General features: G+C 47.5%; 1 protein-coding gene across 1 annotated transcript in view; it reads left to right on the forward strand.

The window, feature by feature from the left end:
- FER1L5 (fer-1 like family member 5) overlaps nucleotides 1-14,224 on the forward strand; it is a gene marked incomplete at both ends in the record, with an annotated part of 55,397 nt that overhangs the window by 3,390 nt on the left and 37,783 nt on the right. The window contains 6 exons of the mRNA XM_082851232.1: nucleotides 316-424; nucleotides 1,459-1,513; nucleotides 1,973-2,082; nucleotides 4,047-4,175; nucleotides 5,353-5,415; nucleotides 6,159-6,209. Of these exons, the coding sequence (XP_082707358.1) occupies nucleotides 316-424; nucleotides 1,459-1,513; nucleotides 1,973-2,082; nucleotides 4,047-4,175; nucleotides 5,353-5,415; nucleotides 6,159-6,209 (517 nt within the window). The remainder of the gene's footprint in view (nucleotides 1-315; nucleotides 425-1,458; nucleotides 1,514-1,972; nucleotides 2,083-4,046; nucleotides 4,176-5,352; nucleotides 5,416-6,158; nucleotides 6,210-14,224) is intronic.

A 14,224-nucleotide genomic window follows, 5' to 3' on the forward strand; every position in this document is an offset into this window, starting at 1 on the left:
TTCCTGGTCCAATCAGCTGTTACTTGGCACAGGTCCCATTCCGGAGGCGTGTGGGTGCAGAGCTTCTGGGAAAAGGCTGGGCAGGGCAGAGCCAGTAACTGTGGTGCCCACTGTCCAGGAAGCCCCAAAGCCAATTCCCAGAGAGTTGAGAGCCCTCTGGTGGATGCTCCCAGTCAACAGCATCCTTCCTGAAGCCTTGGTGGGCAGCACAGCGTCGAGGAGAGAAAGACATCTCGGGATAAAGTCATGCCTGGGACGGAGAAGGACACCATTTCCTCTGGCTCAGGAGCTCACACCTGCTCTTTGTCTCCCCAGGTTCATTGGCCTGGCCACAATACTGCTCAAGCCCTTGGTGAAAAAACCAAGTGAGATCCTTTTCGTGAAGGACCTGACCCTGCTCAACCATTCCATGATGCCCACAGATGTGAGTCGGGCCCTAGGAAGTGTGCGTGGAGGAGTGGGGGCAGCTGGTGAAGCTGAGCTATCCACTCCAGCAGAGTGCCAGTGTGCCCCCAACCCAGAGAGCACTTTCTGCCCTGCGGGGGACCCATCACACTTCCCATCATCTCCCCAACTTCCCCGTGCTGCCCTCCATCCACCTACCCACATCTCCACCCTTCGTCCACCCATTGAGATTGAGTGTTCAGTTGATTGTCCACTGGTGTCAGCAACTATGCAAGGCCTGGGATACAAAATTGGATGAAACCCACATCTGTTGTCACTCTCGGTGACAAGTGCTCCAGCACGTGTATATTGGGGTCAGTGAGCTATTTCACTGAGGTCAGGAGAGAATGAACAATTCCACTTGGGAGGAAATGGAAGGCTTTACAGGGGAGGTGATTAAGATGTGTGGAAACACGTGAAGACCAACCAGATGAGAACAAGCAAAAGTGATTTATTCAGAGCTTGCTATATAACAAGGGAGTCAGCCACCATCACTTGGTTTTGACAGAGACTCAAAGGCAGACAGAGGAGTGGGAAAGCTTTATGTGTAGAGTACTTAGGGAGTGTTTAGGGCTCGATTCTGATGATGGTCTGGAGGATGGACGGTCAGTGAGAGTGCTTGCAGGCAGGAGGTCAGTTAGGTGTTTGCTGGAGTTCCCACATGACAATGTCATAAGACATTGGGCTCGGAGGTTAGCCTCAGTGGTTCTAGACTGGTCTCAAGTCAACCCTCTCTTTCCTCCCCACCCTGCTGCATCCTCTTCTGTCACCACCACTAATGTGTGCCTCCTGTATTCTTCAAACCCCATCCATGGTAACCCATTGCTCTCTCCAGTTTATAACCTCCCTCCATCCCAGACCGCACAGGCCCCCATGGTGTGGTCCTGTGCCATGGCCAGCATCACTCCACCCGGGAAGACTGGGTGTGGCCCCTGCCAGGCTGGACCATGTTCCAGTGCTATGATTTGGCCGAGGACTGCAGGATCTTACAGCTCCCCTGCCTTTGCTTTGCAGTGCACTCTCACCCTACAGGTGGCCCTTATGACCCCCAAGGATATCGAGAAGATAGGTATGTACTTCCATGGGACTAAGCCCTGCATTTCACCAAGCATAGCTGGATGGGCTCTTGGGGATCTTGGAGACTCAACCACTGAGCCCTACAGAAGGATAGTGACCAGGTTAGGGTCTGTAGGCCAGATCTCCGGACACCTGCCTGAGGTCACCTGTCCTCCCAATGTGTCCACTTGTCGTCTGTAGACAGAAGACCCAGCCTCCAATGGGCTGCAGAGAGAGGCAAGGATGGCCATTTCCAAGGGCCTCCATATGTAGAGTGTGAGGCCCAGGGTTGCCCATGGGGGGTGGAGACCATGAGAATGTCTGGGGAGGATATGTGCCCTTGTCAGGGCCTTTTGGCCATGATTTTAGTCAGGAGCTGGTCACTGGGGATAGAACACTGAAATGGGGGAAACGCCTCCAAGTGTCCTGAGCCCCAGCCTCTGAGAGCCCACCATGGACTATGCTTCCCCAGGCGATGAAGACCACCTGGCCATAATGGCACAAGAGGTGGCCAGGCAGCAACGGATGTTTCCCAGCTCCGCTGTACACAAGGCTCTGTCCCCAAAGCCTCAGCACTTCCAGGTAAGGCCGTCCAGGGTGAAAGCCCACATGATTTGGCCGACACCCTCACTGTGTTCCCAGGCCATCCCTGCCTCTCCACAAGGTCATGGAGGAAGGTCAGGGCTTCAGATTGGTCTCCAGGTCCTCAGATCTTCACCACATCCTCTGCCCCTCCAGGGGCCATTCTGGGAAACTTCTGCATGTGGCTGAGGCTGGAGCCAGCTCCAGGGAGGCGACAGGAAGCACTGAGGGCAGTGCACACCAGGCCCTGGCCATGCTGGGGAGGCAGGGCTGAGGCCTGGACCCTGCCCTTCAGGAGGTGGCAATACAAGGCTAGCCTTGGGCAAGGAGAAATGAGCTGCACAGCAGAGGCTGAGGAGAGTTCGAGGGGATCCCCGGGAAGCTCCAGGGATTCTGGAACCCCCATACCATGGCTTACCAACTTACTTCTGATCTCTAGCCTGTAATCTAACGTTTCTGCCATGGTTGGAGCTGCTCCCCAGCCAGCCACGTGCTCAGGAGACTGGGAATCATCCTTGGCTGCCCCTCCTCCCTCCACCCCCCGCCCCGCATCCAGTCAGTGGCCAAGTCCTAGCTCTTCATATCACCTGGCCGCACCCATTTCTCCATTGCCTCTTCCATCCCCTGGTCCCAGACAACAGCATCCCTTCTCTGGACCACCTTGAATAGGCTCCTCCCAAACTCCCAGCCCCCAGCTCTCTCCTGTCCATTTTTCAGTCCAAGTGGTCTTTCCAAGATGTCATTCTGGGGACTTCCCTGGCAGTCCAGTGGTTAAGACTCCATGCTCCCGAAGCAGGGGGCATGGATTCGATCCCTGGTCGGTGAACTAATATCCCGCATGCCGCATGCCGCGGCCAAAAAATAAATAAAGTCCTTCTTATCATGCCATGCGTGTGCCTAAAACTGTTCTTAAAAATGAGGACTCCCAGTGTTCTCAGGACATAACCCAAACTCCTTACGATGGCTTCCCAGGCCCTTGATAACCCAAGCCTGGCCCCCAGGCCACTCTGTCCCCTGCCCCTGCCCCGCCCCGCCCTGCTGTAACATCCTGCACAACTTACAGTCCCCACTCTCAAGACTTTCTCCCCAGCCACCAGGCCTTTGCACGTGCTGTCGCCTCCTTTGGAGAACATTCCCTCTCCCCATTGGCCCTGTCCCTCTTCACGAGGCTAGCTGGCCACAGGATAGAAGGTCAGCGTGCCCAAATCACTACCCTTCCTACGTACTAGTGCGTAGGGCAAAGTTCTGACATGAGGCCTGTTTGCATGGTTTGACCACTCTTGTCTCTGATGGTCAGGTAGCTGCATGTGTATTAATCCTTGAAGGGCCCCTGGACTTGATGGAGACACAGGAGGCCTCATGGAGAATGGCCGGATCCAGGGGCTGGGCTGGGAGAGCTGCGTGCTGTTACTACCTCTAGTCACGACAGGCTCCCACGACTGTGCCCTGCCAGCCGCCGCCATCTCCAGTTCCTTCCCCTGGGGCCTTAGCCTGGATCTTACAGGCTCTTCTCCCTCCCACCTTCTAATTCTAGGCTCAGACTTCATCGTCCCTTTACTGAGTCTCAGGAAAGTATATAAAAGCAGAAGAAGAAGAAATCACAAATCAGAGATGAAATCACAGATCAAATCACAGATCATAGATTCAACTGCACAGAACTTTAAAATGTTCGATTCCCTGAAAAGATCGCAGACAAACTTAAAAAGACAGCAAACTGAGAAATGTTAGACTTTATTCTGTAACAAGTCCCTACCACTCAAGAAACACCCAAGATGAAAAGGGCAAAGCGGAGGTGACAGTTCCCAGAAAAGGAAAGAGAAGGAACCATGGCCTTCCCAGGGCCCATGGGGTCGCTTTCTATCCGCAGTAGATGTTTCTTATCAGAACATATTGTTCTTCTAGAGAAGAGTCCCCACTGGGGAAGGGGAGCCCAACGTCAAGTTCCCCTGTTCGCTCCTCTGCAGGTCCGAGTGAAGGTGTTTGAAGCCCGGCAGCTCATGGGCAAGGACATCAAGCCGGTGGTGAAGGTGGTCATCGGAGGCTACCAGCACCACACGCGGATCAAGATGGGAAATAACCCTTTCTTCAATGAGGTGGGCAGCACGTGCCCTTCAGAGCCAAATGGGGGCACTAGGGCCAGGAGGGGCAGCCAAGGGCCGGGCATTTCCTGCCGGCAGCCAGCAAGCTTGCTGCCTGACACGGGTGCTTTCATTTGTTTGTTCCACAAACTCTTACTGGGCATGGAGGGCCAAACACTGGGCTTGGCACAGGGAATAGAGAGCGAGTAATTCCGAGCCCTGCATGGGGGGAGCCAGTGGTCTGTGGGGGGCCTCCCGCATATGTGAACACATAAAGGATGACAACCGGACAAGACTGCGGTGCACAGGGATTGCAGCCGCGAAATGCAGGCCCTCTGTAGCCCTGGCCACTGCAGAAGCCCCACCTCACAGCATCGTGTCTGACACGGTAGGAACTCCATGAACATGCGCCGAATTAATTGATGACTAGACCACCAAGGAAAAGATAAAAGCACGGTGCAGCAGGGGTTGGAGAGGACTCCGAAAGGGCAGGATGGGGAAAGATAATTCAGGAAAAAGGAATAGTGTTCTCAGAGGCCTGGAAAGGAGAAGCGGCAGGGCTGGTTGGCAGAACTGTAGACACGGGTGTAGTTGGAGGGGAGTGGCCGGAGGTGAGCCTTCAAAACGCCCTGGGGCCCCGTCATGGACGGGACTTGGGAGCCATGGAGGGATTCAAGCAGGAGAGTGACAGGGCCCGGTCTGCATCTGGGGGAGGAGGTTCTGGCTGCAGCAGGGAGTGGGGTGCAGTGGACCGAGAGGGCGATCTTTTTTTTTCGGCCGCGTTGCTCAGCTTGTGGGATCTTAGTTCCCTGACCAGGGATTGAACCCAGGCCCTCGGCAGTGAAAGCGCAGACTCCTAACCACCGGACCGCCAAGGAATTCCCAGGGCGATCTAGAAAGAAGCCGGGGCTTGAATCTCCATCCCAGGGCAGTTAGCTGGGCCTTGGTCTGCTTCTGACAAGTCCTCCAGGGATCCCTTATCCCGCCCTTTGCTGGATAGAAAACCCCTCCGGGACCTGGCAGGCCTCTGCTTCTGTGGGAGGAGCGGTAGGTGGTAGTGAGCTGAAAGCCATTGAAATGGGTGAACAGCGGGGCAGAAACCTGCTAGTCTGAGGCTTCAGGCTTGCTGAGTCCCTGGGGGAAGTGGTGGAAGGAATGTCTCCTAAACACACCCCGACTCTCTCTGCTTCAGATCTTCTTTCAGAATTTTTATGAGGCTCCTGCAAAATTCTTCGACGACACCATCTTAATCCAGGTGAGGTGCTGGACAGGGTGGGTCCACTTTCTTGTCCCACCTCAATTCTGGAAAGTGCGTCAGCCCCGCATCCTTACCTGTAGAGCTAGAGTCACATCAGATGGTCTTTCTGACCCCAAGGCAGCACCTCTGCCACCTTCTTTATCCCGGCAACCAGACACTCCATTCATTCATTCATCCATTCATTCATTCATTCATTCAACAAATGTTATGGAAGGCCAACTGATAGGCCCTGAGCTCAGCTCCGAGGTGAACAAAGCAGCCCTTTCCCATGTGCCAGTATTCTCATGCCACCCTTCAAATGTCCCCTCAACATGGGACATCCCTTTCTCCAATCAGAGGGAGCCCGGTAACAATGGTGAGCATGTATTTATCAAGTGCTTCCTATGTGCCCAGCACAGGGCTAAGGGGAGCAAGACTTCTCCCTTGAAAGTTTACATGTTCTTGAGAAATAGCCAGGACAGCATGCAGGGGAGAAAGTTGAGTGCAACAATTTGCTTTGTGGAGATCAAGTGAATTGTCCTCTCTGATCGATTTCCTCATCTGTAAAATGGAGCTGCAATACATGAACTTCACAGGGCTCCTCTGCGAATTAAATGAGAAAAACTACATGGAAGTGTCAGCCATTAGGAAGCATTGAGTAAATCCTGGAGAATCCAGATGTACCCTTATGATTCCTCCCATGGGGCTGGGGGAAATTGGGCTTGTGAATAACTGAGATCTTTCTGGAAACTCCCCTGCAGGTGATGAATTCCTCAGTGATGAGATTCAATGCAGAGATCGGGAGATTCCAAGTGAGCACTGGATGGAGGAGGCGCGGTTTGGTGAAACAGTTACAGTGACCCACCCTGGGCTCTATGTCTAAGTCTAGGGGAAAGGATTTTGATGCTACAAGATCCAGATTTGGATCCACCTACCAACTGGGTGATTTAGACAAGTTATTCGGAGCCTCTACTTCCTCATCTGTAAAATGGGGATAATAATATACTCAACCCACAGGGTCATTGTGAGGATTAAAGTATGTAACATTTATGAAAGCGCTGGGTGCCACGTTGAATCCCCCCACACTTATAACACTGTGGAAGCAGAGGACTCAAAAGGTCGACCAAATTGCTGCAGAAACCTAGAGAAAGATTGCTGCCTATGAAGACAGGAGTAAAAAGATTTGCTTTGGGAAAGACCCAGGTTGAGAAGTGAGGAAAGTTCACACGGTCATGAAGGGCTAAACTAAGATTCTCCAAATCCAGGAAGATCAGGAAAAGTTAGGGTTGCCAGATTAAATACAGGATGCCCCGGAAATTTTGAATCTTAAACAACAGGTACTTTTAAATATAAGTATATCCCCAGTATTTCATGGCTCCTCATGAAGTATTGCTTGGGACCTACGTATACTAAAAAAGTTGGCGTTGTCCGAACGCGGGTTGGAAAAGAATTTCCAGACGTAAGGCAGAATGTAAAGAACATAGAATTTATTAGAGGGAAGGGTCGCTGCTAGAACAGAGGGCCAACTTCCTAGTAGTCTGGGAGAGTCGAGCCCGAACGTGTGCTATTGATCAGTTTTTATAGCCAGAAAACAAAGGAATGGTCCGAGGTGAAATTTTCCTTTACCAATTGGTCGCGGCACATATACCTTCCTTCTATAGGATGGGTGTGGGACAGGGCAGATGCCTTTCCTTATTTGGGACAGGTCCCATCGCCCAGGCGGGCATTGCCCAGGTGGGCTCAGGAATTTCGTAACCATCGTAACATGGTAGGGAAGGTGATTAAGAGTCTGGTAGGGGGGTGTACCGCTGAAACTTTTTCAGGCAGGGTCGTCCTTTGTCCTTGAAGCACCATTGTCCTTGAAGCACCACATTGTTTATCTGTAACTCTAATTTAAGCTGCCATCTGTATTTTCATTTGCTAAATCTGGCAACTCATGGAAAAGGGCCCAGCCCTTGGGAAAGGCAAATTTAGGGCAAATCAAAGTAAGGTTTCTTTCTCACTACAGTACTTGTAATAAGCACAAGAAGGGTCATGACCTGCCCCTCCCCCACCTAACCCTCAAGGAAGCAGCACAGGTTTAGAAATTAAGAGATTCTAGAGAGGCTAGGTAGCGGGAGGTCAAAATGTGTTTTTTTTTTTTTTTTTTATAATTTCTCAACTTGACTTTTTTTTTTTTTAACATCTTTATTGGAGTATAATTGCTTTACAATGGTATGTTAGTTTCAGCTTCACAACAAAATGAATCAGTTATATATATACATATATTCCCATATCTCTTCCCGCTTGCGTCTCCCTCCCTCCCACCCTCCCTATCCCACCCCTCCAGGCGGTCACAAAGCACCGAGCTGATCTCCCTGTGCTATGCGGCTGCTTCCCACTAGCTATCTACCTTACGTTTGGTAGTGTATATATGTCCATGCCTCTTTATCGCTTTGTCACCGTTTACCCTTCCCCCTCCCCATAGCCTCAAGTCCATTCTCTAGTAAGTCTGTGTCTTTATTCCTGTTTCACCCCTAGGTTTTTCATGACTTTTTTTTTTTAATTCCATATATATGTGTTAGCATACGGTATTTGTCTCTCTCTTTCTGACTTACTTCACTCTGTATGACAGACTCTAGGTCTATCCACCTCATTACAAATAGCTCAATTTCGTCTCTTTTTATGGCTGAGTAATATTCCATTGTATATATGTGCCACATCTTCTTTATCCATTCATCCGATGATGGACACTTAGGTTGTTTCCATCTCTGGGCTATTGTAAATAGAGCTGCAATGAACATTGTGGTACATGACTCTTTTTGAATTATGGTTTTCTCAGGGTATATGCCCAGTAGTGGGATTGCTGGGTCATATGGTAGTTCTATTTATAGCTTTTTAAGGAACCTCCATACTGTTCTCCACAGTGGCTGTATCAATTTACATTCCCACCAACAGTGTAAGAGGGTTCCCTTTTCTCCACACCCTCTCCAGCATTTATTGTTTCTAGATTTTTTGATGATGGCCATTCTGACTGGTGTGAGATGATATCTCATTGTAGTTTTGATTTGCATTTCTCTCATGATTAGTGATGTTGAGCATTCTTTCATGTGTTTGTTGGCACTCTGTATATCTTCTTTGGAGAAATGTCTATTTAGGTCTTCTGCCCATTTTTGGATTGGGTTGTTTGTTTTTTTGTTATTAAGCTGCATGAGCTGCTTATAAATTTTGGAGATCAATCCTTTGTCAGTTGCTTCATTTGCAAATATTTTCTCCCATTCTGAGGGTTGTCTTTTGGTCTTCTTTATGGTTTCCTTTGCTGCGCAAAAGCTTTTAAGTTTCATTAGGTCCCATTTGTTTACTCTTGTTCTTATTTCCATTTCTCTAGGAGGTGGGTCAAAAAGGACCTTGCTGTGATTTATGTCATAGAGTGTTCTGCCTATGTTTTCCTCTAAGAGTTTGATAGTTTCTGGCCTTACATTTAGGTCTTTAATCCATTTTGAGCTTATTTTTGTGTATGGTGTTAGGGAGTGATCTAATTTCATACTTTTACATGTAGCTGTCCAGTTTTCCCAGCACCACTTATTGAATAGGCTGTCCTTTCTCCACTGTACATTTCTGCCTCCTTTGTCAAAGATAAGATGACCATATGTGCGTGGGTTTATCTCTGGGCTTTCTATCCTGTTCCATTGATCTATCTTTCTGTTTTTGTGCCAGTACCATACCGTCTTGATAACTGTAGCTTTGTAGTATAGTCTGAAGTCTAGGAGCCTGATTCCTCCAGTTCCTTCTTTCGTTCTCAAGATTGCTTTGGCTATTCGGGGTCTTTGGTGTTTCCATACAAATTGCAAAATTTTTTGTTCTAGTTCTGTGAAAAATGCCAGTGGTAGTTTGATAGGGATTGCATTGAATCTATAGATTGCTTTCGGTAGTAGAGTCATTTTCACAATGTTGATTCTTCCAATCCAAGAACATGGTATATCTCTCCATCTATTTGTATCATCTTTAATTTCTTTCATCAGTGTCTTATAATTTTCTGCATACAGATCTTTTGTCTCCTTAGGTAGGTTTATTCCTAGATATTTTATTCTTTTTGTTGCAATGGTAAATGGGAGTGTTTTCTTGATTTCACTTTCAGATTTTTCATCATTAGTATATAGGAATGCCAGAGATTTCTGTGCATTAATTTTGTATCCTGCCACTTTACCAAATTCATTGATTAGCTCTAGTAGTTTTCTGGTAGCATCTTTAGGGTTCTCTATGTATAGGATCATGTCATCTGCAAACAGTGACAGCTTTACTTCTTCTTTTCCGATTTGGATTCCTTTTATTTCCTTTTCTTCTCTGATTGCTGTGGCTAAAACTTCCAAAACTATGTTGAATAAGAGTGGTGAGAGTGGGCAACCTTGTCTTGTTCCTGATCTTAGTGGAAATGCTTTCAGTTTTTCACCATTGAGGATGATGTTTGCTGTGGGCTTGTCATATATGGCCTTTATTATGTTGAGGAAAGTTCCCTCTATGCCTACTTTCTGCAGGGTTTTTATCATAAATGGGTGTTGAATTTTGTCAAAAGCTTTCTCTGCATCTATTGAGATGATCATATGGTTTTTCTCCTTCAGTTTGTTAATATGGTTTATCACATTGATAGATTTGCGTATATTGAAGAATCCTTGCATTCCTGGAATAAACCCCACTTGATCATGGTGTATGATCCTTTTAATGTGCTGTTGGATTCTGTTTGCTAGTATTTTGTTGAGGATTTTTGCATCTATGTTCATCAGTGATATTGGCCTGTAGTTTTCTTTCTTTGTGACATCCTTGTCTGGTTTTGGTATCAAGGTGATGGTGGCCTCATAGAGTGAGTTTGGGAGTGTTCCTCCCTCTGCTATATTTTGGAAGAGTTTGAGAAGGATAGGTGTTAGCTCTTCTCTAAATGTTTGATAGAATTCGCCTGTGAAGCCATCTGGTCCTGGGCTTTTCTTTGTTGGAAGATTTTTAATCACAGTTTCGATTTCAGTGCTTGTGATTGGTCTGTTCATATTTTCTATTTCTTCCTGATTCAGTCTTGGCAGGTTGTGCATTTCTAAGAATTTGTCCATTTCTTCCAGATTGTCCATTTTATTGGCATAGAGTTGCTTGTAGTAATCTCTCATGATCTCTTTTATTTCTGCAGTGTCAGTTGTTACCTCTCCTTTTTCATTTCTAATTCTATTGATTTGAGTCTTCTCCCTTTTTTTCTTGATGAGTCTGGCTAGTGGTTTATCTATTTTGTTTATCTTCTCAAAGAACCAGCGTTTAGTTTTATTGATCTTTGCTATTGTTTCCTTCATTTCTTTTTCATTTATTTCTGATCTGATTTTTATGATTTCTTTCCTTCTGCTAGCTTTGGGGTTTTTTTGTTCTTCTTTCTCTAATTGCTTGAGGTGCAAGGTTAGGTTGTTTATTCGAGATGTTTCCTGCTTCTTAAGGTGGGCTTGTATTGCTATAAACTTCCCCCTTAGAACTGCTTTTGCTGCATCCCACAGGTTTTGGGTCGTTGTGTCTCCATTGTCATTTGTTTCTAGGTATTTTTTGATTTCTTCTTTGATTTCTTCAGTGATCACTTCATTATTAAGTAGTGTATTGTTTAGCCTCCATGTGTTTGTATTTTTTACAGATCTTTTCCTGTAATTGATATCTAGTCTCATAGCGTTGTGGTCAGAAAAGATACTTGATACAATTTCAATTTTCTTAAATTTACCAAGGCTTGATTTTTGACCCAAGATATGATCTATCCTGGAGAATGTTCCATGAGCACTTGAGAAAAATGTGTATTCTGTTGTTTTTGGATGGAATGTCCTATAAATATCAATTAACTCCATCTCGTTTAATGTATCATTTAAAGCTTGTGTTTCCTTATTTATTTTCATTTTGGATGATCTGTCCATTGGTGACAGTGGGGTGTTAAAGTCCCCTACTATGAATGTGTTACTGTCAATTTCCCCTTTTATGGATGTCAGTATTTGCCTTATGTATTGAGGTGCACCTATGTTGGGTGCATAAATATTTACAATTGTTATATCTTCCTCTTGGATCGATCCCTTGATCATTATGTAGTGTCCTTCTTTGTCTCTTCTAATAGTCTTTGTTTTAAAATCTATTTTGTCTGATATGAGAATTGCTACTCCAGCTTTCTTTTGGTTTCCATTTGCATGAAATACCTTTTTCCATCCCCTTACTTTCAGTCTGTATGTGTCTCTAGGTCTGAAGTGGGTCTCTTGTAGACAGCAAATATATGGGTCTTGTTTTTGTATCCATTCAGCCAATCTGTGTCTTTTGGTGGGAGCATTTAGTCCATTTACATTTAAGGTAATTATCGATATGTGTGTTCCTATTCCCATTTTCTTAATTGTTTTGGGTTCGTTATTGTAGGTCCTTTCCTTCTTTTGTGTTTCTTGCCTAGAGAAGTTCCTTTAGCAGTTGTTGTAGAGCTGGTTTGGTGGTGCTGAACTCTCTCAGCTTTTGCTTGTCTGTAAAGGTTTTAATTTCTCCATCAAATCTGAATGAGATCCTTGCTGGGTAGAGTAATCTTGGTTGCAGGTTTTTCTCCTTCAACACTTTCAATACGTCCTGCCACTCCCTTCTGGCTTGCAGAGTTTCTGCTGAAAGATCAACTGTTAACCTTATGGGGATTCCCTTGTGTGTTATTTGTTGTTTTTCCCTTGCTGCTTTTAATATGTTTTCTTTGTATTTAATTTTTGACAGTTTGATTAATATGTGTCTTGGCGTGTTTCTCCTTGGATTTATCCTGTATGGGACTCTCTGTGCTTCCTGGACTTGATTAACTATTTCCTTTCCCATATTAGGGAAGTTTTCAACTATAATCTCTTCAAATATTTTCTCAGTCCCATTCTTTTTCTCTTCTTCTTCTGGAACCCCTATAATTCGAATGTTGGTGCGTTTAATGTTGTCCCAGAGGTCTCTGAGACTGTCCTCAGTTCTTTTCATTCTTTTTTCTTTATTCTGCTCTGCAGTAGTTATTTCCACTATTTTATCTTCCAGGTCACTTATCCGTTCTTCTGCCTCAGTTATTCTGCTATTGATCCCATCTAGAGTACTTTTAATTTCATTTATTGTGTTGTTCATCGTTGCTTGTTTCATCTTTAGTTCTTCTAGGTCCTTGTTAACTGATTCTTGCAATTTGTCCATTCTATTGTCCATTCTATCTCCAAGATTTCGGATCAACCTTACTATCATTATTCTGAATTCTTTTTCAGGTAGACTGCCTATTTCCTCTTCATTTGTTAGGTCTGGTGGGTTTTTATCTTGCTCCTTCATCTGCTGTGTGTTTTTCTGTCTTTTCATTTTGCTTATCTTACTGTGTTTGGGGTCTCCTTTTTTTTTTTTGCAGGCTGAAGGTTCGTAGTTCCTGTTGTTTTTTGTGTCTGTCCCCAGTGGCTAAGGTTGGTTCAGTGGGTTGTGTAGGCTTCCTGGTGGAGGGTACTAGTGCCTGTGTTCTGGTGTATGAGGCTGGATCTTGTCTTTCTGGTGGGCAGGTCCACGTCTGGTGGTGTGTTTTGGGGTGTCTGTAGACTTATTATGATTTTGGGCAGCCTCTCTGCTAATGGGTGGGGTTGTGTTCCTGTCTTGCTAGTTGTTTGGCATAGGATGTCCAGCACTGTAGCTTGCTGGTCGTTGAGTGAAGCTGGGTGCTGGCGTTGAGATGGAGATCTCTCGGAGATTTTTGCTGTTTGATATTATGTGCAGCTGGGAGGCCTCTTGTGGACCAGTGTCCTGAAGTTGGCTCTCCCACCTCAGAGGCACAGCACTGACTCCTGGCTGCAGCACCAAGAGCCTTTCATCCACAGGGCTCCTTAATTTGGGATGATTCGTTGTCTATTCAGGTATTCCACAGATGCAGGTATATCAAGTTGACTGTGGAGCTTTAATCCGCTGCTCCTGAGGCTGCTGGGAGAGATTTCCCTTTCTCTTCTTTGTTCTCACAGTTCCTAGGGGCTCAGCTTTGGATTTGGCCCCGCCTGTGCGTGTAGGTCGCCGGAGGGCGTCTGTTCTTTGCTCAGACAGGACGGGGTTAAAGAAGCCGCTGATTCGGAGGCTCTGGCTCACCCAGGCCGGGGGGTAGGGAGGATCACGGAGTGCGGGGCGGGCCTGCGGCGGCAGAGGCCGGCGTGACGCTGCAGCCTGAGGCGCGCCGTGCGCTCTCCCGGGGGAGCCGTCCCTGGATCCCGGGACCCTGGCAGTGGCGGGCTGCACAGGCTCCCCTGAAGGGCGTGTGGCTAGTGACCTGTGTTCGCACACAGGCCTCCTGGCGGCGGCAGCAGCGGCCTTAGCGTCCCATGTCCGTCTCTGGGCTCCGCACTCTTAGCCGCGGCTCGCGCCCGTCCCTGGAGCTCTCTCAAGCAGCGTTCCCAATCCCCCCTCCTCGTGCACCAGGAAACAAAGAGGGACGTAAAAGTCTCTTGCCTCTTCGGCAGGTCCAGACTTTTCCCCGGACTCTCTCCCGTCTAGCCGCGGCGCACCAACGCCCTGCAGGCTGTGTTCACGCCGCCAACCTCAGTCCTCTCCCGGCGCTCCGACCGAAGCCCGAGCCTCAGCTCCCAGTCCCGCCCGCCCCGGCGGGCGAGCAGACAAGCCTCTCGGCTGGTGAGTGCCGGTCGGCCCGATCCTCTGCGCTGGAATCTGTCCGCTTTGCCCGCCGCACCCCTGTTGCTGTGCTTTCCTCCGCGGCTCCCAAGCTCCCCCACTCCGCCTCCCGAAGTCTCCACCCGCGAAGGGGCTTCCTAGTGTGTGGACACTTTTTCTCCTTCACAGCTCTCTCCCGCTGGTGCAGGACCCGTCCCTATCCTTT

Source organism: Leucopleurus acutus (genome assembly GCF_964270905.1).
Source record: "Leucopleurus acutus genome assembly, chromosome: 12".
Taxonomy (NCBI): domain Eukaryota; kingdom Metazoa; phylum Chordata; class Mammalia; order Artiodactyla; family Delphinidae; genus Leucopleurus; species Leucopleurus acutus.